At 44.1% G+C, this 25,661-nt stretch overlaps 1 protein-coding gene across 8 annotated transcripts in view; it reads right to left on the minus strand.

Annotated features, from left to right (window-relative positions):
* LOC139416601 (histone deacetylase 7-like) overlaps positions 1 to 22,032 on the minus strand; it is a 71,892-nt gene extending 49,860 nt beyond the window's left edge. For 4 of the 8 annotated variants that reach the window (XM_071165460.1, XM_071165458.1, XM_071165459.1 and 1 more), the window contains exons 1-2: positions 21,849 to 21,897; positions 9,643 to 9,711 (exon numbers count right to left, since the gene is read on the minus strand). In XM_071165460.1, the coding sequence (XP_071021561.1) occupies positions 9,643 to 9,711; positions 21,849 to 21,867 (88 nt within the window). In that variant the 5' untranslated portion in view covers positions 21,868 to 21,897. Of the gene's footprint in view, positions 1 to 9,642; positions 9,712 to 10,166; positions 10,341 to 21,848 lie in introns of those variants that run through there. The other 4 variants (XM_071165462.1, XM_071165461.1, XM_071165464.1 and 1 more) reach the window with 2 other exon arrangements.
* Between the last annotated feature and the right edge of the window lie 3,629 nt (positions 22,033 to 25,661).

Genomic DNA, 25,661 nt, shown 5'->3' on the forward strand with positions numbered 1-25,661 from the left:
TCGGGGTTGATCTTATTTATTTATAGAAAAACTGCCATTGAGCTCACAGAAAGAAAAAATAAATAAATTGAAATAATTGAACAGTGGTGAATTAGTTTTAAAAAAACGATAAAAAAAAATTCTGGTTAATCACTCAGCACTAAGACACACATGCACACAAACACACAGGAACTGATGAACAATAGATTACATGGTTCCCTGGAAGTGTGCTGTAGCTAAGATGTGACAGATGACATCTGTATCTCTCAAAAGTGACAATATCAGTCTTACCCTACACCCTCCAGGTCTGCTCACCGACCCTATGCCCCTTGTGTCTCCACCCACCCCCGAAATCAAACACATTCCCCACAAAGCCCCAGTGAGATAAGGCACTCAACACAGCAGCTTTCAAAGGAAAGGAATCAGCATGGTCCCCTTGTTAGCCTGCCCAACACACCCACATCAACAAACCACACAACAACACACACCTGTCTCAGCCATGCCACCACTATCAGCACCCTATCTCTTGGCGAGAAAATAAAAAACTTAACATCGTTACTGACAGACGAGTCACATCAAGTGCTGCTGTGCCACAGCCGACGTGGTACAATATGGAAGGTTGCACTTGTCTTGCATGCATCAATTATTGCTGTTTCATTCTAGGTCATGTTGTTTAGAGAATGCACCCAGTAACGGCCTCCATAGCAGCCTCTCATCCCAGGAAGGGTGTGTCACAAGCCTATTGCACTGAACCATGGAGGAGCAACCACAAATCTGAGATTGCGCGGGAGGGGATGGCTGCCGTCCTAACCAATTGTGGCACTGTTTTTTTTGCGTAATTTGTAACTCATTTTGTACATAATGTTTCTACCACCGTCTCTTATGACCAAAAAGACCTTCTGGGTATCAAGACAGCGATTACTCACCTCGTACTAGATATAAAATGTTTTCTTTAACCTCTTGGATCTCTAGGGGCGCTATTTCATTTTTGGATAAAAAACGTTCCCGTTTTAAGCGCAATATTTTGTCACGAAAAGATGCTCGACTATGCATATTATTGACCGTTTTGGAAAGAAAACACTCTGAAGTTTCAGAATCTGCAAAGATATTGTCTGTAAGTGCCCCAGAACTCATTCTACAGGCGAAACCAAGATGATACGTCAAGCAGGAAATGAGCAGAATCTCTGAAGCTCTGTTTTCCATTGTCTCCTTATATGGCTGTGATTGCGCAAGGAATGAGCTTACACTTTCTGTCGTTTCCCCAAGGTGTTTGCAGCATTGTGACGTATTTGTAGGCATATCATTGGAAGATTGACCATAAGAGACTACATTTTCCAAGTGTCCGCCTGGTGTCCTGCGTGGAAATCGGTGCGCAAACGCCAGCTGCTAGTACTTTTCCATTTGATTGAGGGGAGAAACCATGCATCCACGAACGATATATCATTGAAGAGATATGTGAAAAACACCTTGAGGATTGATTCTAAACAACGTTTGCCATGTTTTCAGTCGATATTATGGAGTTAATTTGGAAAAAAGTTCGCGTTTTGAGGACTGAATTTGCGTTTTTTTTTTGGTAGCCAAATGTGATGTACAAAACGGAGCTATTTCTAATACACAAAGAATCTTTTTGGAAAAACTGAGCATCTGCTATCTAACAGAGTCTCCTCATTGAAAACATCCGAAGTTCTTCAAAGGTAAATTATTTTATTTGAAGGCTTTTATGTTTTTGTTGAAATGTTGCGTGCTGGATGCTAACGCTAAATGCTACGCTAGCTAGCCACTTTTACACAAATAATTGTTTTCCTATGGTTGAGAAGCATATTTTGAAAATCTGAGGTGACAGTGTTGTTTACAAAAGGCTAAGCTTGAGAGATGGCATATTAATTTCATTTCATTTGCGATTTTCATGAATAGTTAACGTTGCGTTATGGTAATGAGCTTGAGTCTGTATTCCTGATACCGGATCCGGGATGGGGAGATCAGAGAGGTTAACGAGTTGGACGCCAAGGATTTACTGCTGATACCCGAAAAAGCCCAAATCCTTGTGATTCAAAAAGAACCTGAGATATCGGGGAAGTAGGTCTGGGTGCCTTGTAAGGATCCGACGGTGAGTGGGTCATCCACCTCTACCATCAGTCCGATTAGCCCATGTGCAATCATTGGATAATAAAATGGATGAACTCCGATCAAGACTATCCTACTAACTGGACATTAACGGTAACATCTTATGTTTCACCAAGTCGTGGCTGAAGGACGACATGGATAACATATAGCTAGCTGGGTTTTCCGTGCATCGGCAAGATAGAACATCTGTCTCCGGTAAAGACAAGGGGTGACGGTCTGTGTATATGTCAATAACAGCTGGTGCACAAAATCTAATATTAAGTTAAGTTAAGCCTTGGCTTACAGGTAACATCCGCACTGAACCAAAGGGTAGAGCTGCCGCTTTCAAGGAGCAAGACTCTAACCTGAAACGCTTAAGAAACTCCGCTATGCCATCCCATGAACCATCAAAAAGGCAAAGCGACAATACAGGACTAAGATTGAATCGTATTACACTGGTTCTGACGCTCGTCGGTTGTGGAAGGGCTTAAACTATTACGGACTACAAAGGGAAACACAGCCACAAATTGCCCAGTGACACGAGCCTACCAGATTATCTAAATTACTTCTATGCTTGCTTCGAGGCAAGTAACACTGAAGCAGGCATGAGTGCAACAGCTGTTCCAGATGACTGTGTGATCACGCTCTCCGCAGCTGATGTGAGCAGGACCTTTAAACAGGTCAACAGTCACAAGGCCGTAGAGCCAAACGGATTACCAGGATGTGTACTTCGAGCATACGCTGACCAACTGGCAAGTGTCTTCACTGACATTTTCAACCTGTCACTGACGAGTCTGCAATACCAACATGTTTCAAGCAGACCACCACAGTCTCTGTGCCCAAGAACACTAAGGTAACCTGCCTAAAAGACTACCAACCCGTAGCACTCACGTCTGTAGCTATAAAGTGCTTTGGAAAGCTGGTCATGGCTCACATGAACACCATTATACCAGAAACCCTAGACCCACTCCAATTTGCATACCACCCCAACAGATCCACAGATGATGCTATCCCAATTGCACTCAACACTGCCCTTTCCCACCAGGACCTACATGAGAATACTAATCATTGACTACAGCTCAGCGTTCAACACCATAGTGCCTTCAAAGCTCATCACTAAGCTAAGGACCCTGGGACTAAACACCGTCCTCTGCAACTGGATCCTGGACTTCCTGATGGGCAGCCCCCAGGTGGTAAGGGTAGGTAACAACACATCTGCCACGCTAATCCTCAACACTGTGGCCCCTCAGGGGTGAGCATGTTCAGTCCCCTCCTGTACTCCCTCTTCACCCATGACTGCATGGCCAGGCATGACTCCAACTCCATCATTAAGTTTGCCGAAAACACAACAGTGGTAGGCCTGATCACCGACAACGATGAGACAGCCTATAGGGAGGAGGTCAGAGACCTGGCAGTGTGGTGCCAGGATAACAACCTCTCCCTCAATGTTATCGAGACAATGGAGATGATCATGGACTACAGGAAAAGGAGGACTGAGCACGCCCCCATTCACATCGACAGGGCTGCAGTGGAGCAGGTTGAGAGCGTCAAGTTCCTTGGTGTCCACATCACCAACAAACTAACATGGTCCAGACACACCAAGACAGTCATGAAGAGGGCACGACAAAACCTATTCCCCCTCAGGAGACTGAAAAGATTTGTCATGGTTCCTCAGATCCTCAAAAAGTTCAACATCTGCACCATCGAGAGCATCACCGCCTGGTATGGCAACTGCTCAGCCTCCGACCGCAAGGCACAACAGAGGGTAGTGGGTACGGCCTAGTACATCACCAGGGTCAAGCTTCCTGCCATCCAGGACTGCACGGCAAGTGGTACCAGAGCACCAAGTCTAGGTCCAAAAGGCTTCTTAACAGCTTCTACCCCCCAAGCCATAAGACTTCTGAACAGCTAACCCGGACTATTTGCATTGACACCTGCCCCACCCACATTTTTAGGCTGCTGCTACTCACTGTTTATTATCTTTGCATAGTCACCTCTATCTACATGCACATTGACTCTGTACCAGTAACCCCTGTATATAGCCAAAGATACTGTTATTTTATTGTTGCCCTTTAATTATTTGTTATTGTTTTTTTTTTTGTAATTTATTTTTTCATGAAATACTTTCTTTACGCTTACTTTTCTTAACTGCATTGTTGGTTAAGGGTTAAGTAAGCATTTAACTATATGGTCTACACCGGTTGTATTCGGCGCATGTGACAAATAACATTAGATTTAATTTACTATATAACCATGACTTCAAAGAGAAACACTATGCGAGATGCTTTCATTAAAGTCAAACTTTAATTTTGTGGAATTTGTCATTACAAATAAAACATGACAGTTACAAGTCCAGTTCCACTGTTGGAGTACTGTTTGTCCCTGAAGCCTCTTCTTCCCTTTTCACCCTCTCTTCCTACATCACCCTGAGAGCAGAACAGGAAAACAAAAGTTCTGACACATAACTCAGAGGTCAGCATTATGGGAGTGTTGTGTATTGAGTCGTGGTCTGGCTCCTGGGTGGAGAATGCTGGAGGAGAGGAAGGCTCCTGGGTGGGGAGAGATGGAGGAGAGGAAGGCCCCTGGGTGGGGAGAGATGGAGGAGAGGAAGGCCCCTGGGTGGGGAGAGATGGATGGCCCCTGGGTGGCTAAGCCTAAGGTACTGTGAAAACAGAACAAGCAAAGGCCAGCTTGGCAGAGACAGTCATGGAGGAAAGTTTCTGCTACGTTTACTGCTTCCTGAGCAGGAGAGGCTACAGTATAATTCAGTGGTTAAGTTCAACTGCACATGAGCACACTCAAATGCAGATAATTACATATTTCTGACATCCTTACATCTGCCTACTCCCTTCTCTCTCTCTCTCTCCCGCCATCTCGCTCTCTCTCTCTCGCTCGCCCACCATCTCGCTCTCTCTCTCTCGCTCGCCCGCCATCTCGCTCTCTTGCTCGCCCGCCATCTCGCTCTCTCTCTCGCCCGCCCGCCCCCTCTCACCTGCCCGCTCTCTCTCTCTCTCCCTCTCTCTCTCCCTCTCTCTCGCTCTCTCTCTCTCTCGCCGGCTCGCCCGCCCGCTCTCTCTCGCCCACCCTCGCTCTCTCTCCAGCCTGCTATTTCTCTCCAGCCTGCTCTCCTACTCCAGCCTGCTCTCTCTCTCCAGCCTGCGCTCTCTCTCCAGCCTGCGCTCTCTCTCCAGCCTGCGCTCTCTCCCCCACTCACCCGCCCGCTCACGCTCTCTCTCTCTCTCTCACCCGCTCTCTCTCTCGCCCGCTCACGCCCGCTCTCTCTCTCGCCCGCTCTCTCTCTCGCCCGCCCTCGCTCTCTCTCTCGCCCTCTCACGCTCTCTCTCCCTCTCGCGCTCTCTCTCGCTCTCTTTCTCTCGCCGGCTCGCCCGCCCGCTCTCTCTCGCCCACCCTCGCTCTCTCTCTCTCTCTCCAGCCTGCTCTTTCTCTCCAGCCTGCTCTCCTACTCCAGCCTGCTCTCTCTCTCCAGCCTGCTCTCTCTCTCCAGCCTGCTCTCTCTCTCACGCTCTCTCTCTCCCCCACTCACCCGCCCGCTCACGCTCTCTCTCTCGCCCGCTCTCTCTCTCTCGCCCGCTCTCTCTCTCTCTCTCTCGCCCGCTCTCTCTCTCACTCGCCCGCTCTCTCTCTCACTCGCCCGCTCTCTCTCTCTCTCGCCCGCGCTCTCTCTCGCCCGCGCTCTCTCTCGCCCGCTCTCTCTCGCCCGCTCTCTCTCTCGCCCTCGCCCGCTCTCTCTCGCCCGCTCTCTCTCGCCCGCTCTCTCTCTCGCCCGCCCTCGCTCTCTCTCTCGCCCTCTCTCTCCCTCTCACGCTCTCCCTCTCACGCTCTCTCTCTCTCGCTCTCTCTCTCGCCCTCTCTCTCCCTCTCACGCTCTCTCTCGCCCTCTCTCTCTCTCGCCCTCTCTCGCTCTCTCTCTCTCGCCCGCCCGCTCTCGCCCACTCTCTCTCTCTCTCTCGCCCGCTTTCTCGCACGCCTGCTCTCGCACGCCAGCTCTCTCTCACTCTCTTTCTCTCGCACGCCCGCTCTCTCTCGCCCGCTCTCGCATGCCCTTTCTCTCGCCCACCCGTTCTCGCTCTCTCGCCCGCCCACTCTTTCACCCGCTGTCTCTCTCTCTGTCTCTCTCGCCCTCTCTATAGTCCGCCCTCTCTGCGGCGAGCTCACTCTGCCGCGAGCTCACTCTGCCCGCGAGCTCACTCTCGAGCTCACTCTGCCCGCGAGCTCACTCTGCCCGCGAGCTCACTCTGCCCGCGAGCTCACTCTGCCCGCGAGCTCACTCTCTCCTGCCTGCTCTGTTGCTCATCTTTTTTTTATACCAAGTTTGAATCTCTCTGCAGTTATCAAGTTTTTTTTCTCCCCCTCTCTTCTCTTCAACTCTGAGACTTTAAACTTTAACAACTGTTCTGGGAAAACCTTTGAAGGGAACACACCTCATGAATATGCAGTCACACTTTTCTGACTGAATGAACAAAAACAAGAGGATGTTAACATTCTTGGTAACGCACACACATACTGAATACATAACTGCAAACCCAGTCGTTATCAGAGACCAGAAACGTAGCAATCTCTAAATCCAGTAAACAAGCCTCCCATCTATAGGTAGATTAATTGTCTTGGTTCCTGGCATTTAGTTACCACAGGAAGGCCATGTTATAGACTAGTGGTGCTCTGTTAACAGCCATGTTCTAGTAAAGCAAATGGGATTTTGTCTATCGGCGACATTGCGGTATCAAGCAAGAGAAAAAAAGAGAAGGAGTGATGTGGAGGTTAGAGACAGGTGAGACTATGATTCCCCGCTTGTCGTTATAGAACAGCCTCACACGAACTGATCTGACCCGACTACCAGAGAACGGCAGAAAGGAGAGCCACAGTGCATCCTGGGAAAGCAGCTCTCCATGGCCTTAGCTCTTTTCTCATGGTCTGCATTACACAGGCCAGACGCCGGAGACTAAAGGGGATCACATGACCTGCCTGGCAACAACAGGCAATCTGATCCTAGACCAGTACAAGTCACCCACGGTCATGGGTCTTTGAGTCTGACTGCCACCGCACAAACCATTGACAGCCAATAGACCAGCGCCCAGACCGCCACTACCTGAGTACAAAGACAGAGCTCCTGGTGCAGAGCTGGAAGTTGAACTTTCTAGCATGTCCAACTGGCCTCAGAGGGAAATGCTATAGGCATATGCTGCCATTACTAAAGCAAATTCTGGACATCTTAAATAGGGGCAAGTCACCAGGTTAAACCGTGACTAATTGATTTGACACAGCAGAATTTACAGGCCTGCGTTAGCTCAGGGATCCAGACTCCACATTTAACGTTCAACAACGTTTGGTTCCAGAGATAACAAGGTCTGGCCCTACAAGGATAATAAAACTCGAACCATATCAAATGACTTCATGGATATAAGGCACCGCGAACGATCAATCCATCCGACTTCAGTAGTGTCGTACATACAGTAGGAATAAGACAGGAATAAAAGTCTCCGGCTCCCTGACTAAGAATAAACGAGTTAAGTTCAACCCTCTGGGCTTTTCCTCTCAAGACAGCAGCGACGGCGTGGAGGGAAGGAGGGAGTCAGCTGACCCTGGTCTCAACCAGAAACTTGATCTGTACTGCAGCTCCCTGCAAAACAATCTTGCTATTGTGATCACTCTACATGTTCCTCCTCTCCTGGTATGTTAAGGAAATGTAAGACTATGTTTATTAGGTTCCCATCCGCTTCACTCTCGGTATCACAACCCTTCACTCTGGGGTTTTACAAGCAACAGATACCTCGTCCAGGCAAAGACCAAACCACAGACACGTACTTGGATCCAGTCTCTGAACAGGGTGGCATGATCCAAATCCAAATGACTAGAAAATATATTTAACTGATGCTGAGCTTCATGCTATGTAGTGATACATTACTATTACCTGGGCACATAATGTTTCTGTGGTGGGTTATCTTCCCTCTACAAAAACCCATTGTGGCAGTAAAATCACACCAGGAGGAGCTGAGTAACAACCACAACAAGGTACTGACTGACCACAGACTAGTTTTAATAACCTCGTTGACTTCACTTCGTTAATGGGGATTGTTGTGTTTCATCGGAGCAGCATTAACAGCTACAGGAGAAAGAGAGGCAGAGCGTTCTGATGAATAGGGACAGATTAGAAGGTTGTAAAACTACCGGTCATTTATCAAAGTTAACGAAATCTTCAGTCATTTTGGTAATTAACAGAATCTATGGAAATCTGTCGTAACTTTGGTAATTTATACTTGAATAATTTTTTTTAAAAATGTTTAAGTATTCATATAGTTTTCATTTATTGTATTTGTGTCCATGAGTTTCTAGTAGATAAAACACATGGTTCATTAGAATATAGCCTAATTAATGGAAAAATCATCCAACCATTTTCATTAACTCTGCAACTCTTCCAACTATTGTCTTTTTTCACAACTGCCACCAGTTTGACGCCAAAAACATTGACAACAAATACATATTGAAATAGTCTAATAAATACACCATATTAAACCCCGATGATATTCACTAAGTTGAAGGATAATGTTTAACAGCTTTGTCATTCAATTTTTTTATCATCTTATTTAATTATTTCAAATGTGAGACGGCCACACAGAAGGCCAGACATGATTACAGACACCTGTGATAATCGGAAGTACCAAAAGGGTTACTAGATGTCTTGTGATAGATGACTTAAAATCCCTGAAAGAGACCAAAATGATGGTAGTTTACTGGTCAACTAATACACCCTCGTTTTTCAACCCTAGACAGATTAGAGGGACACAAAAGAGATTGGCCGTGTCAGTTGGCCCGGACTGACACATGAAATGGGACACTGCAGCTTCGGACATGACCTCACTCTGTTTTTCCAGGAAGATGGCCTATTTTGCATGGATGGAACATGTGCCTGGCACAGCAAGAGCTTGGGCTATCACTCAGATCTAATGCACAGTCAGGCTTTAGCTCTCAGTGCTAACTATTCCACACACATATTAGCCTTTCTAAAAGTACAAAATAAACAGATGCTGTACATGTTTTACTTCTTCATATGTACTGTGTTTACTTTGTTATTCTGGTAGTACTTTGTGGTGTGAGAACACAAGAACATAGGATCCCCTAGCAAATGTCACCCTACTGTAGTATTGTGGTGTGCTTGCATGCTCTCGCTTCTGTGTTGCTGTAAAAGTAAATATATCTAGAGAATCATGCTAGTGACAAATCATGAAAAAATAAATAAACATGTTCATTAGCAGCATATACCACAACAAAATGTTTCTTCTCAATATTTCCATATTTGCCAGTGCATAGATAGGCTAGTTTCTGAAAACGGCATTACTTTTGAGACCTGTTCAAACAACCGTGAATAGTTGGATGGGGATGACTAATTTGCAAACAGATGTAGCCTATCTAAATGTATGGCTCATTTTGGAGGAAAAATCTATCATATTTGTAAGTCTACTATTCTGAAGACAGTGAGGTGATATGTGGCAATGAGTAGTTACATATTTGTTAGTGCGCGGTTCAAGTGACAAGGGAGGCTACCTGACACTCTTGACAAAAAGCTGTCCCGTCGGGCTTTGTCTACCGTAGGTCCGGACGCCGTGATTCCATCTGCAGACGGGGAGATAACGTTTATTACTCACAACCACAGGCAATTAATTATCCATGCCCCCTGAATGATAGCTAACTTCAAGTATATGAAAAGTGTAGGCTGTTTTAAAACAAATAACCTACAAATTGTAATAGATTTTCCCGAGAAATGTGTAACAATCCAGCAATGGAATGCGGTCTCTCACTCTGGGAAAAAAACTGTTGCCCTGAACATCTGCTTACAGAGGGCAGCGTTTAAAAGACATCCCACCAGGATACGATGGTTGTAGCCCCGTTGAAATTGACTTATGTTTCGAAATGTAGCCTATTTGTAGAATGACAGACCTAACTGCACGTACCAATAATAGGCTACACTATGTCAGTTAGTTTCATCGGGTAGGTAGGTTAGCCTACTGCTGCAATACTGTAAAACACAGAACAATTATCTGGTATGCACATGGAAGAAAATGTGTTACCTTGTAAGAATGTCACAACAACGCAACAGGTTCTAAATCCACATTATAAATATTCCTCCAAAAAGCCAATGTCGTCTGTTACTAGTCCTGTGAAGCCTGTTTGTGAAATGACTGTCGAGAAACATACAGGGAAAGAGACCAGTGGCCAAGGATGAGATTCGTCAGTAGGCTACAAGTGAGGGAGAAATAATTAGTCCTCGCAAGCAACTTGGTATGTCCAGCCCCTGAAGAAGACGAAAATAGAAATCTAAGCTGGTAGCACCAAAAATAGCGTCACACGACTTCTCTCTACCATTGTTTCCGCATATGAGCTTTCCATTGGTACACTATGTAGCCAATCCGAACCACTACTTATCAGCGTCTGAAACTTTGTTCACAGTTTGTTGTCAGATGGCTTCTACAGCTCCACCTGCTGACATAGCAACAGCGGTTTATTGGAACAGAATAACTGTTACGACAGTCCTTTACTTGCACTTTCTGGACAACACTACTATAAACATGTTACTACTTGTGTAATAACGTATATCCACTCTTCCAAAATGTTTCTCAAAGTAGCATTTTCATGTATGGTTAAAGCTACATTTGTACATGTATGACCACAATTAAGTAAACTGCACAGTATGATAAAGTGTTTACAAGTGCTCAAGTAGTTATTGGCTCATGTAGCAGGCAGTATAGCAGGGAAATATGAAACTCTGAGAAAAGACTAAAGTGAAAACGTCATGTTTGTCAGCTTTATCTGAACAACTTTAATTTCACAGATGAATTCTACAAAATGTCTTAATGAGTGCATAGCCTTCTAGGAAACGGTGCTCCTTAACCAATACCTTTCTCCTCCTGTTATGAGTCACATCATAGATTAATGTTTCTTGGAAGAGGAAGGAATAGTTACCAAGGGCTTCCTGTGTATTTCTCAGACAAGGTAACCCATACACGTCCCTTTATCTGTCACATGATGCACAGGCCTCCCACTGCCTCTTCCTGTGACCCTGATGCTTTGTATAACAGTAATGATATAAACAGTGACGTTTAGATTAATACATTCGAATGACAGTTGCCTGCATTGTTTGTAGAGAAGCGTAGAATACAATGTGAGGGTTTGAGAAGGAGGTTGAGCATCACCTGCATGGGTTGTGTGTTTTGAGGACAGGAAATGACAAAGTGCTCAATGAGATGAAAGAGTTTAGTTAATCTTTCAAAGGCTGTTTTCCCAGCTTGAGCACTGCTTTTATTTCCACTCAGCATCTGTGATCCAGTTTCCAAGCCCAACAGTAAAACAAACCGTTCATGCACACCAAAAACGAAACCTAGCCCATACTCACCTTTAAATGCATAAGTTCAGGGGGAGACCAGCACCCTTACCAGAAATCCTCCCAAAGTGTGGGTGTTTATGTATCTGTGCGTTTGTGTGGTTTGTCTTGTCAATTACACAATTTCCCAATCTGAATCACATCCGGTATGAGCTGAAAATAACGAGAACACAGCCTGTGTGACAGTGAAACGGCACAGCAGTCTAGCAGCCCACAGCAAGGTACACACACACCAGTGTAGGCTCCTCAGAGGAGGAAGGGGAGAACCATCCTCCTCAGTGAATTTCATAAAGATAAAAATAGTGAAACATTAAAGTTAGGGTTAGATTAAACTATAATACATATAATCACATCACCAAATAATTAATTCAAAACGCAATGAAGGTCAACAGTAGCCTCAACAGCACTCTGTAGAGTAGCTCCATGGTGTAGCCGGAGGACAGCTAGCTTCAGTCCTCCTCTGGGTACATTGACTTCAATACAAAACCTAGGAGGCTCATGGTTCTCACCCACTTATATAGACTTACAATTTAATTATGACAACATCCGGAGGATGTCCTCCAGCCTATCAGAGCTGTTGCAGCATGAACTGACACGTTGTCCAAACAATCAAAGGATCAGAGAATGAATCTAGTACTGAAAGCATGAGCATAAGTTACAGCTAGCTTAGCACTGCAGTGCATAAAATGTGGTGAGTAGTTGACTGCTAAACTACATGATTGTAGCGGGTTTACTAACGCGTTAGTTCTAGTAGCTATGTTGACTAGGACGTTAGCTAATATGGTGGTAACAATGTAGGCTGTGTGTAGCGGTTATGGTATGAAGGTTTGGCTTGGAAAGTTTTTTCCCCCTGGTCACTGTTGTGTTGTGCAAGCAAAGGGAAAAGGTGAGAGGAGGAGAGCGCGTAGATGCGAGAAGGAGTTATACAATGAGCAAAGTGATCATGCTGTTAATGTGGCTGCTATGAAAGTGAACTGTGTTTGCGGCTGATCAGGGATGTATTCAATCTGCCATTCCTGTTAAAAAATAAACAATTCTTAAACAGAAGCAAATGTGGATAAACCTACCTGAATTTGTCCAATAGCAACTCTTGTTTGCAATTGTTGGACTAATGATTACACCTGTAGATCAGCTAGATGCAGGCAAGAGTGTGCAAGGCGTTATTGAATGTCAGTCTGTCACCTTAATTACTAAGAGTGTTCATGACCTGTGCAACTACATTGTAAACCCTAATTCGTTGGCTAGGTTGTAGCAACCTCATGGTGGGTATAGGGAAAAATCAAGTATCATGTAGTAGCCTAAACCAGGTCTCTCTAGCCCTGCTGCCGTTCTGTAGGTTTTTGCTCCAACCCCAATCTAGCACACCTGATTCTAATAATCAGCTGGTTGATAAGCTGAATCATCTTAGTTACAACTGGGGTTGGAGTGAAAACCTACAGGAAGGTAGCTCTCCAGGGACAGGGTTGGAAAACCCTGGCCTAAACCTATTGATGTTACATTGAGCTGTGTGAATCCAAATGCTGTAATAGAAATAAGGCCACGCTCCGAAATAAAGAAAATCGTCCACCCTCATCTTAATAAACGGCACCGACCGCCACTGCACACACATATGATCAAACACAGGCACAAGCTTAGGTTCACAGGAGGCAAGGCGTTGGCCAACGTGAACCACGCTGTATGTAGCACCCAAATGGAAAAGACAGCAGTGGCCATTTCTGTTTCTCTAGACTGATGCTAAACTATGTTATTTTCCCCAGATGAAGCAGTGCATAATTTTTGATAACAATCTTTGAAAGCCAATGCAACACACTCTTAGGACTTCCAAGAATTTAATTGAATCAAATTGATCCAAAATGTCCAAACAGAAGCTAGACTCAGAGAGGACACTGTGAAAACATGTTGAAATGTATTTTTTGTAAGATTCTTAGCATTTTTCAGATGTCAGTTAATTTGAGAGGAAGAGGCCTCTATGTTAGTTCTATATGTACAGGATGTGGTCAGCTGTGTTCTACATGTGCGTAGTTAACTCCCACCTGCACAATTACACAACCTGACAAGGATTCACTCTCTCACACAGTTTTAAATGTCAAATCACTACACAAAATAAGTCAAAGCTTCCAAAAAGATGCAAGATGAGTACTCTCAAATACATTTCCCAAACCAAGTTCCACGGCAAGATCGTGGGCATCCTCTAAGTTACATTGGAATAGGCAAGATGTACTTTTCTGTATATTCCAAGTCATTTAACTAGATACAGATATTATTTTAGGCCTTTCAGGATCAGACCTGGCAACCTCTGCCCCAGATCACAAGGTGGTCCAGAGAGGATGGAGGCAGACAGGGATGGAGGGAGGAGGAAGCCATGATGAAGGCAGCCATTGTCTGGGTACCAGGCGGGGCTCAGCTGGGCCCCTGGGACACCAAGCTCCATGCTGTGGCACCATGCGGCACACGGGTTAGAGTAAACACTGAGCCCAGCCTCTAGCCTAAACCTTCAGTACTGGTTATTGTCTCTGAGCAGGCAGGCAGACACACACACACACACACGCACACTCTAAATAATGTCCCTCAATGAAATACAAGGTCAAATTTAGATTCAGCTAAGATCGTCTTTGTCAGCCCTACTTCTCAAAATGGCAGCGCAGTCAACTGTTAGGCTATGTCTTTTTGCTGAAATGTAGTTCCTGATAATGACATGTCTGATGTGTTAATTTAAATCAAAGTCAATCATGTGAGTCGAAAGGGATAGAAACCATGCTAAAACTGAACAAAAACAACTACACAGAAATCAATGGCACTGGGATCTAAAATATATAAGGTTCTATCTGCAAAAAGATGATCCTGAGATAACTGGCTTCAAAGTTCCGAACCCTCGTTGGTTTGAATGGTGTCAGCAATTTGAATCGAGGTATTTAGAGAAATATATAGGTAGAGAACATTGAACAGAACATGGCTACGTCAATAATTACATTGACAAAAATGCAGATAGAACCTTAACCTCCCGACATACACTACCAGTCCAAAGTTTTAGAACACTCATTCAAGTGTTTTTCTTTATTTTTACTATTTTCTACATTGTAGAATAATAGTGAAGACATCAAAACTATGACACAACACATATGGAATCATCATCAAAAAAGTGTTAAATCAAAATACATTTTATATTTGAGATTCTTCAAATAGCCACCCTTTGCCTTGATGAAAGCTTTGCATCATCTGTTGAAAATGTCAGTGAAGACACTTGCCAGTTGGTCAGCGCATGCTCACAGTATACGTCCTGGTAATCTGTCTGGCCCTGCGGCCTTGAGAATGTTGACCTGTTTAAAGGTCTTACTCACATCGGCTGCGGAGACCGTGATCACACAGTCTCCCGGAACAGCTGGTGCTCTCATGCATATTTCAGTGCCATTTGCCTCGAAGCGAGCATAGAAGTAGATTAGCTCGTCTGGTAGGCTCGTGTCACTGGGCAGCTCTCGGTTTGTCAGAGGACATTCTTGTAAACTTCTGGGTTAAAGTCCTGCTCCTTGAAAGCGGCAGCTCTAGCCTTTATCTCAGTGTGGATGTTGCCTGTAATCCATGGCTTCTGGTTGGGGTACGTACAGTCGCTGTGGGGACGTCGTCATTGATGCACTTATTGATGAAGTCAATGACTGATGTGGTGTACTCCTCAAAGCCATCGGAGGAATCCCGGAACATATTCCAGTTTGTGCTAGCAAAACAGTCTTGTAGCTTAGCATTTGCTTCATCTGACCACTTTTTTATTGATCCAGTTCATTTTAGCTTTTAAGCAGGAATCAGGAGGATATAATTATGGTCAGATTTGCCAAATGGAGGTTGAGTGAGAGCTTTCTATACGTCTCTGTGTGTGGAGTAAAGGTGGTCTAGAGTTTTTCTCCCCCTCTGGTTGCACATTTACATGCTGATAGAAATTTGGTAAAACGGATTTAAGTTTCTCTACATTAAAGTCTCCGGCTACTAGGAGCGCCGCCTCTGGGTGAGCGTTTTCTTATGGCAGAATACAACTCATTCAATGCTGTCTTAGTGCCAGCCTCTGACTGTGGTGGTATGTAAACAGCTACGACAAATACAGATAAACTCTCTAAGTAGAAAGTGTGGTCTACAGCTTATCATGAGATACTCTACCTCAGGCGAGCAATAGCTCAAGACTTCCTTAGATATTGTGCACCAGCTGTTATTTACAAAAATAAAAAAATACATTCTCCGCCTCCTCTCGTTCCCGAGAAAGCAGTATATCGTTCACGTCGGGCTCATTAAAGGAAAAAAGGACCATGCCAGTCCATGGTTAGTAATCGCAGTCCTGATGTCCAGAAGTTATTTTCGGTCATAAGAGACGGTAACGGCAACATTATGTACAAAATACATTAAAAAGAAATCAGTTACAAAAAATGCAAATAAACAAAAAAACAATCGGTTGGTGACACGTAAAACCTCTGCCTTCTTCTCCAGCGCCATTATCACTTGAGAGCCAGTTTCATCATAGCGCTAGATGGTTTTTAAGACTGCACTTGAAGAAACTTTTTTCCAAATTGACTGACCTTCATGTCTTAAAGTAATGATGGACTGTTTCTCTTTGCTTATTTGAGCTGTTCTTGCCATAATATGGACTTACCAAATAGGGCTATCTTCTGTATATCCCACTACCTTGTCACAACACAACTGATTGGCTCAAACGCATTAAGAAGGAAATAAATTCTACAAATTCACTTTTAACAAGGGACACCTGTTAATCACAATGCCTTCCAGGTGACTACCTTGAGAGAAAGCCAAGAGTGTGAAAAGCTGTCAAGGCAAAGGGTAGCTATTTGAAGAATCTCAAATATAAAATATATTTTGATTTGTTTGACACTTTTTTTGGTTACTACATGATTCCATATGTGTTATTTCATAGTTTTGATCTCTTCACTATTACTCTACAATGTAGGAAATAGTCAAAATAAAGAAAAACCCTTGAATGAGTAGGTGTTCTCAAACTTTTGACCGGTAGTGTGCCTTCATACACATACAGTATACAGAAGTGTGTGTCAGCGTTCAGTCAGTCAGGCACACACAACACAAGCACAGTATGTCTTTGTCATTGTGACCTTTAGTGAAACCTCTTGGCCCTTGAATACCAGCCAGCCTGCAAACCCGGTCATATGAAACAACTATATCCGATTACATCTCTCTCTGCCTGCCCTGGCCTCAATGCATCTACTCTACACTCTTGTCTCCAACACACAGAAACACAAGCACACACTCATTTACAAACAGGGACTTTTAGTTTTTCTGATGTCTAGTACAATGTCTGATCAAGATGACCAGGGAAGGGGTAGTATAGCTATAAAGCCATCCATTTAGGGAGTTTAATCCGATTCGATGTGGCATTCAGCTACCGGGAGACCAGAGGTTGCCAAAAGTGGTGGTTGTTGTTTAGTGTAAAATGTCAGGCCGACAGCCTGAGCTTACCACAACTCATGTAACACCCTGCCTCTCAACTGATCTTTACACACGCAATTTAACATTCTGTTGTATAAATGATGCCATATAGGCCTACTCCATCACCACTGAACAAATGATCAAGATAAGAGATATCCACACTAATTCAGCGTCTAAGTGTATATGGTTTAAGAAATAATACAAATGTTGTTTTCTCACTATCTAAATATAGGCATGGTTGTGAATGGGTTTCTTCCTGAATAGAGCTTTTTAGAATTTAAATTTGTGAATTTTCATCTATATTTTTATATTTGTGTGAAATATGTTTTCCTGCTGTGAATCACTTCTGTTCTGTGCTTAAAAGTCCTCCTAAAGCAGCAAGTTGGTAATTACCAGCATTTTAATTCAATATAGAAACAGATGTAACTACATTAGAGTTCTGTGGACCAGCTGTTAAGAGACTTTCCACTGAATCAAACTTCATGAGGCTGTTTAGATCAAGGCACTGTTGGGCTTTATGTTAGCTACATGTGTGGACAGTATGCATTTGTTTGCTTGTGAAAATTCAGCACTGTGCATTTACTTGAATGTATATAAATGAGATCATTTTACATCTGTGGAGTATTACTCATAGTTCACCAATATGAAACACAATACACAATGGTGTGAATAGTATCAGTAGTGTAGTGACTTAATGCAGAAAACCTCCTGGTAAATATCCTTGAACAGAAACACTAGCCCGTGGGAGAGTGAAACAGAGAAATATACACTTACAAAACATTAAGGACACCTTCCTAATATTGAGTTGCACCTGGTCAGTCATGTCAAGGAAAGAGCAGATATCCTTAATGTTTTGTACACTCAGTGTATGTCAATTGATAGGTTTCTACTTTGTTACTGCAGTGTGAGAGAAAACAACTAAAAGCTGGAAAGGGAGAGGAGGGAGTAGTGCGTCTGCTGTGAGGTCCCAGTGGCCAGCATGGTCCTTATCTTTAAGAAGCCAACAGGAATGTGATGAATATTGGATAAGGAGTTATGGAAGCAGCCATACAGTTATAACACTATAAGTATTTTGAGAGCGAGAGAGAAGGGACTTTTTTGCAGGACAGTTTTTTTGAGAATGAGATCAGTGGAAGTTTAGAGAAGGGTGGAGTCGCATGTCTGTGTGAACTGTGTGTGTGTTTGAAAGAGGTTGACAGAAATTGGATAACAGGGTGTGCTAGCTTTGTAAAAGCAGGGAGCAGCAGTGAGGGAGGGTGTGGTCTGGGTTTACAGTACAGGATTGTGAGTCATTCCACATCTACACCAAGCCAATATTCCAATGCTGCTGCAAGACTAAAGCACATTCTGTACAACAGTAAGGCCTGAAAAATAATCTCAACTCTCTGACAAGCACTTAGCACCTTGGTGGAAATCCCATGTTACAAGTTTTAAATGAGAGAGGTGCTCAGTTGGTTAAGAATAGGCCATTTTTGGGGGTCTTCTTTGGTTTTATGATAAAACAAATATAATGCTCTCCTCTTAACCCTGTGTGTGGTTCTGCACAATATGGTAAAACTACTGTGCACACTGTTTGTAGTAAAACGATGCACTCTGTTCTCTGTTATATGGCTACATGAAGAAACAGTCGAACCGGAACCAGTTTGGTATAATCCTGTCACTGAGGCAAAGTTCCATCAGGTTTATTTACAGTAGTATCCCTTCATCTTACAGTACAGAAACCAAAACATCCCTGTAGACATACATTACTAACTGTAGTGGACACCAATTAGGAGCATGATGGTGAGCATACTGTATGTCAGTTGGCCCTCGCTTATCTGTCACACGTACATCTACTTCATACACAGATACTTCATACACACAAATTCACAGGGACACACATACCAAATTTTCCATGTTTTTTAGTGTCCATTCATTCACTAACGTGGTGGGCGGGTGTGTGAGAGCGAGCGTCTGAAACATACGGCTGTGTCAGAGGCCCAACTGGAACGTCTCGGTTACAGCAGCTCTGTTCACACTCAGTACCCCACCAGGCTCATAGAGTCACTTTCCTAAACCAAAGAAAACAGCCCATGCGGCGGTCTCTCTAGAATAGTTAGCAACCTCAACTGTTGTCATGAGAAAAAAAAAGTCAAGCAAAGTAAATCTTCTACTCAAATGGAACTTGACACTGATTTCAGGCATTTTTTTGTAGACAATATGTAGACAATATGTAGACAATATCAATATGGTACGAGAGAACAAAATAGCCCAGGGGGAATCCCAGAGGGGCACCACAATATCTGTAACGACATTCAGAATGAGATTTTATATCTCAACAATAACAAGACAAAAGGAGGTGGGTGTTGGAAACGGAAATCCAAAAACAGCCTGTCACTCTCTCTCCTGTTGTCTTTCCTTTGTCTCTCTTTGCATCGGTTACTTGTATGATGCCAAGGAAACGGTTGCCTATCTAGTCCTTGTATGTGATAACTGTATGTACCTAGAATTATATAAAATGTCACACGAGTACTAAGTTAAAATACTTTCTGATTGTAACAATCAACACTGTTTGTTATGAGGCCTGAAGTTCAGCATTTGTAGTTACACTCTATCACCAGAGGGGGGCAGGCAGTCAGGTAGGAAATCACTCCACTGTTTTATCTGTCTCCTCTGGACCATTTGCTGCCCTGTGGCTTCATCTTCTCCACGACCCCTCTAACTCCACCTCATTACTCTCAACCCCTTCATCTGAATCACCTCTTCACTTAAAGACTTCATGTGGACTCCACAGGGATAAGAACATCTCTGGAATACCAAAGGCCTACCATTGTCTATCGTCCAACATCAAATACACCAAACAAGTTTGCCATAGATACACAACCCTTGAATGGCAATGTGCAAACTTTCCGTGTCGCTCCATGTGTTTTGAGACGTGAGTGACAATTTACACCAGACCAATACCCACCCTGCCCCCTGCCTTCACTCTCAGCTTTGACTCCAAGCTCCAACACAGCCCTCCCGTGCCTGGGAATAGAGGGGAGAGAGAACCATATCCTGACAGGATATCCTGCTCTGAACTCCTGCTCCTGGGCTCCATGTGACCCCTTAACCCTTCCTGACCTACAGCTATAGACACAGCTCAGACCCAGCACACACAGCCACTGTGCACCCTCCACACCACTATGCTACCTCCAGTCTGAAAGAGGTGTTACTCGGTAGGGCATTAAATCACAGCCACTCTGATCAAAATAATTGTGTGTGGGTGGGTGTGCATGCGTATCCATGTGTGTTGCGAGCTGTTCACATGCTGAGAGTGGAAGGAGGTTCCCGGTGGACGCAGCACAGGGTTGCCCAGAGACTGGAGTGGAAATCAACACTTCCTGCCAGGACAGGAAGGGCTACTGCTGTTGCCCCTTATCACTGACTACACAGGCTGCCCTGCCAGCAGGGAGGAAGAGATGAGTGACAGAAAGTGACAGTCAGATTGAGGGAGAAGACAAAGGCTACATGGATAGAAAGTTAGATAAATTGATAGGATCAGAGTGGAATGTAAGGGATGTGGATAGGGAATGATAGGCTACTCTAAAGTGAGGTGCCACATTATCAGCCTGATTAAGGTATCGGTTACGGTCGGTGACAAAAATACACAAATCTAACAACTAAGATTAGATAGAAAGCATTCTTTGAGATTGTCTGGTTGTACAGTATATGAACGTAAAACAAATCTGCATGCGGTTTGTTGTGGAGAGTGATCGATTTTGAGTTTGTAGTGACAAGGTGGTTAAATACTGTATGTATCGCCATAACAAACCCCTGGTGTTATTATTATAACATGCAGGACACTGTCAGCGGCTACACATCGACTTCCCCCAGCCTACGCATAGTCAAGTTAACTCTGCTACCCCGCCAACAGTTGTGTATGCAAAGGGAAACAGAGTGTTTGGGAGCAGGGTGAGGAAGGTCTCAGCACTCAGCACTTGGGATTGTCCCAGATGAACACAAGCCACTCCCTCCCTTTCAAAAAAGCCCATGGCAGAGGCCAGAGCACCCTCCTCTCCGGTTCCTAAGTACATGTAAACGAAGGGGACTAAGTGACATCAACAGAATAACCAAAAACAAATTCCCTCTGCCTTTAGCAGGTCCTCTCTTTGACAATTTTTCTGCCCTCTTAAAGTTAACACTCCACAAATGCGGGCTGACTCACTAGTGTGGGTGGGTCTGTTTCCAATTTTCTCACCCCTCTGCCCAAAAAAGAAAACGTGATTCCAAAAACAACAAAACACGCAACAAAAAAAGCCACACTTAAATGTTCCACTCTATTAAAGACACAGGCCAAATTAAAGCAGCTCCATCTTGTGGCTCCACAAATGCTTCTCATTGTTTTCCTTCCTTTCTTTGAGGGAGCGTGGGAGCACACTCAGAGCAGAGGAGAAACCTGTGCTGAAAACCACAGGAGGAAGCCGGTAACATGAGCAGGAGGATGCATAATGAGCCGGGGGAGAAGAGAAGAGAGGGAAAGAAGCCAGGGAAAGGGCGAGAATGATAGAGTGAGAGAGCACTTTTACTGGGTACTAAGTTAATATCTAAAGCACAAACTTAAAAAAAATAACGTTTACATAGAACAAAGTTATTACACCAGTGACTTGTTATATTAACAGCCAGTTCTCACACACAAAATAAGGCATTTCTACATAGAGACTTTCTCCTTCCACAATCGTGGGGGGAAAAAAGGTGCTATCTAGAACCTTAAAGGGTTCTTCGGCTGTCCCCATAGGAGAAGAACCTTTGAAAAACCTTTTTTTGGTTGCAGATAGAACCCTTTTGTGTTCCATATAGAACCCTTTCCACAGAGGATTCTACATGGAATCCAAAAGGGGGACAGCCGAAGAACCCTTTTGGAATCCTTTTTTCCCAGTGCATACTATCACAGAGTAGAGCTGAAGCAGGCTCTTACCAGTTCGTAGGGTGAACATCCAGTTAGGTTAGCGTCAGGGTGTCTCTACGCCATATCCAGTCCACAGCATGTAGGTCAGCTCCCTCTATCCAGGCTAGCAGGGAGAAAGTGAGGGGCGGGAACAAAAGGCACAGAGGGAGAGAGTGAGGAAGTGGGAGAAAGAGATGAACCACTCTGAGCTGACTGGTGGACTCTCACACACAGTCACACGTATGCCCAGCCTGTATGCAGTTGCGCCCCCCCCCCCCCCCCCCTTATTGCTGTCTCTAAGGCAGCTTATGTCAGAGTTGCCTCAGAAGCTGAAGCGGAGAGTAGAGGAAGAGAAAGAGAGGATTAGAGTGTGTGTAGCGATGTGTGTAGCGGTGTGTGTGTGTGTGTGTGTGTGTGTGTAGCGATGTGTGTAGCGGTGTGTGTGTGTGTGTGTGTGTGTGTGTGGAGCTGCGGCGAGGGGGGTTAAGGTAGGAGGAACCTGCACTGCTCGGAGAGGGCCAGAGGCAGTCTACTAAAGAAAATGGCAGGAAACACTATATCAGGAGGCAACACACAGATGCAAAAATCATTTAAAAAGGGAAAAAAGAATGACATCCACATGGAAAACAAACTATGCCTGGACTGCAAACAATGATATACAAATCAACAATGGTAAAGATAAGAGATGTTTAGCCCTGCTGTTTGTCCTACTGTATACCAACATCACTGTTTCACTGCTAGGAATGCACACACAAACACAAATCATATCATGTGATAACAGTAGCTCCCCCAGTACTCCCTGTTTAGCCTTTGCTGCTGGGCCACAACAGGCAGTAGTCTGTCCCCAGTCTGACTGCACACACAAGGGGATGGATTTCACCCTAATTCAATGTCTTCTCCAGGGGGAAAGGTGAACCAGGGGGACATGGATTAACATGTCTCTTGTGGCACTGCCCGTCTCACACTGTGGAGAGCTCATAGTAGATGGGATGATTAGCTAATTGTTAGTAAACTGTTGACTGGGTCAGTTTGACTAATTAGTCTGCAGTCTTGTGGATCAAACTAGAGAGCAGAGTTCCATTAACAAAAACAGTCCAAGCCCTTCACATTCATTACTGTAATACGACTTGATAAATTGGCTGCAGGTTATGAAGACTGTTCAAGCCAGATGAATTTCATTCTGGAAAAATAAAACAATGCTGTGCGTCACTGTCGGCAGAGCAGCGTGGCAAACACAGTGAACGTGTTTATCATTAACAAGACTAAATACATGGCTGAGGTCCTACTAGAGTGGGTACGTAACATGCACACTCACAAACACCTACAGATGTGGATGTGTGATGTTTGCAGTGATTGATCTGTGTCCTCTCCCCTCTGTTTAGTTTACCAACCTCTCTGCTAAGCCTTACATCTAACGCTGCTCTCCAACTGACAGGAGAGAGGAGGCACTAAGTCTAGACTCCCTGTAGCCCTGCTTACAATGTACACCGCTTTGAAAGAGATGTGGAATGAATGTACATGTTCTTCTTACGCAATGTTTACTTCCAAAAATTGGAACCATGCAATCGTGTGGTTGATGGAGAATGTACAGTATTTGAAAAATAACTTAATCTTTGAATCTGAGTGTAGGGGATGTAATGTGAAAATATTATTTTCATGATACTGTAGATCTGTCAGAGAACATGGTGTGGAATATATATTATTCTAGTCTAGGTGGATGTTGACTCGATGCTAAAGGCCACAGTTAAATGAGTGTGGAATATATATTATTCTAGTCTAGGTGGATGTTGACTCGATGCTAAAGGCCACAGTTAAATGTGTAGAAGTAGAAAGCCACTAAGGATAGGTACTGATCAGTCAGACTGGGGGGGGTCTGTGGAGCGGAACCCATACACTCTTAGAAAAAAATAAGGTGCTATCCAGAACCTAAAATGGTTCATCGGTTGTCCCCATAGGAGAACCCTTTGAAGAACCCTTTTGAGTACCATGTAGAACCGTTTACACAGAGGGTTCAATATGGAACCCAAAAGAGTTCTACCTGGAACCAGGTGGAAGCCTTAGAGTGTATGAATGGAATGTTTCTCTGACGGATTGTTGCTGTATATGTTACTATGTCTTTTAGCTTTATTTTCATCACACAAATTAGTGAACCATGGATTTATAAAACTAAACTGTATGAGTATATAGTGTATAGTGGCTAGGGGGATGTCTTATTTTACATTCTCCTCACTGTATCCTGAAACGAGCTCTGTTACAATCCCCTTGTAAAATGCAACATAAAAATAAATGTGACGACTCCCCTTTGGGAAAGAGGAATTCCTTCTCTGGGCTGGAACCAAGTCAACCTCCCTTTCTCCTGCTTCATTTAGGCTTTCATCTTGTTTAATACTGGCCTGTGCACAACCCTTACAACCAGTCAAATAAATCTACCCCAATGATAACAATACTCAGATTGTTTTTGGATCACAGTGCATTCAGCTGCAGACTCCTATTTCATTTCTAGTATAATTTGTCGCTTCCTCTTCCGCATACTGACAAAGAATCTTCAACATTTAAATAACAATATGGTGGAAAGAAAAACATGGGGAACTGAGGACATAGAATGACAGAGGAAACAGTCCAGTGGGATTAAGACACACACAGCGAGAGTAAGAGGGAGAGATTCTGTGAGAGGTGGGCAGAGAGTCCCAGCGGGGTCCTGGTGTCTGTGTGGTCTGGTCCGGCTGTGTATGTGGTGCTGTTGGGAAACAGGCCTGACTCACTACAGCACACAGAACCACAGTAACGCTATGTAGCCGTCAGCTTCACATGCAACCAGAACAGAGCAAGAATGCATGCTCTTCTCTCGTCCTCCATGTCCAATCCCTCCCTCCCTATTGCCCAGGCTGCAGATGCTTGCCTGGGCCTGGGTTAAAATCTCTGAGGCCCATCTTTAAGGCCATATCTGATGATTGCAGCAGACAGAGCTCTCAGCTCAAGGACATAGTGGTGGGTTTAACAGCATGTTTTGGATGCTTCTGCACCATGTATTAGACACCAATATCAGTCACACAAGAGGATGTTTAACATCTCCAGAAGACTGTTTCCTTAAAATCTGGTACATCATGTCCCCTCTATCGTCCTCAACTGGATCACATGGTCAAACCATAGTTGAGCACAGGTCCAATCGCCTTGGTCTGGTCCTGAGAGTTGAGAAAGTTGAGTTGAGAGGCCATGGTGGATAATGCTAATTAATGCTGGTCGTGGTTGTGATGTAAGAGCAGACATAACCCTTTGACCCCCTGACCTTAGTAATGATTCTGAGATTCATAATGAATTCCGTGGAGACAGAGACCCTGGGCTGCTGCTGCTCACTCAGAGATCCTACTCTTTCTGTTCCACCAAGTGGAACATGCCTACCTGCTGTTGGAAAAAAACAACAACAACAATTGGATAAAAAAGTGTCTTCTATCGCTTTGTTTCACGGAGGAGGAGGAATTAGTTGGGAAATAGTTTTAATCCCGTTTTAATTTTGACACGGCCAGAACTCAAACTCAAAAACATTATTAAGAACAGGGAAAAAAAAGTGAACAGGACATAAAGGTGTGTTGAGAAGGCGATTTTAAAGGGCTGGTGCTCTTTTTTTCTCCTGTACAGTCAACAGGCATTTGGGGCGGAACAGCCAGGCGACTGTAGAGGGGCCCCAACCCCATCTGCTTTTGTAGGTCACCATTACATCAGCATGTTTATGGAAAAGACTTAGAAACACTTTTCATCTTGACCTACTTTTAGATTTATGTATGTGGCAATACTCTGGTTTCTCAATATTATTTACTGTATCAATTATGGAGTAAGGTTACCTTG

Source organism: Oncorhynchus clarkii, chromosome 9 (genome assembly GCF_045791955.1).
Source record: "Oncorhynchus clarkii lewisi isolate Uvic-CL-2024 chromosome 9, UVic_Ocla_1.0, whole genome shotgun sequence".
In the NCBI taxonomy this organism is placed as follows: Eukaryota; Metazoa; Chordata; class Actinopteri; order Salmoniformes; family Salmonidae; genus Oncorhynchus; species Oncorhynchus clarkii.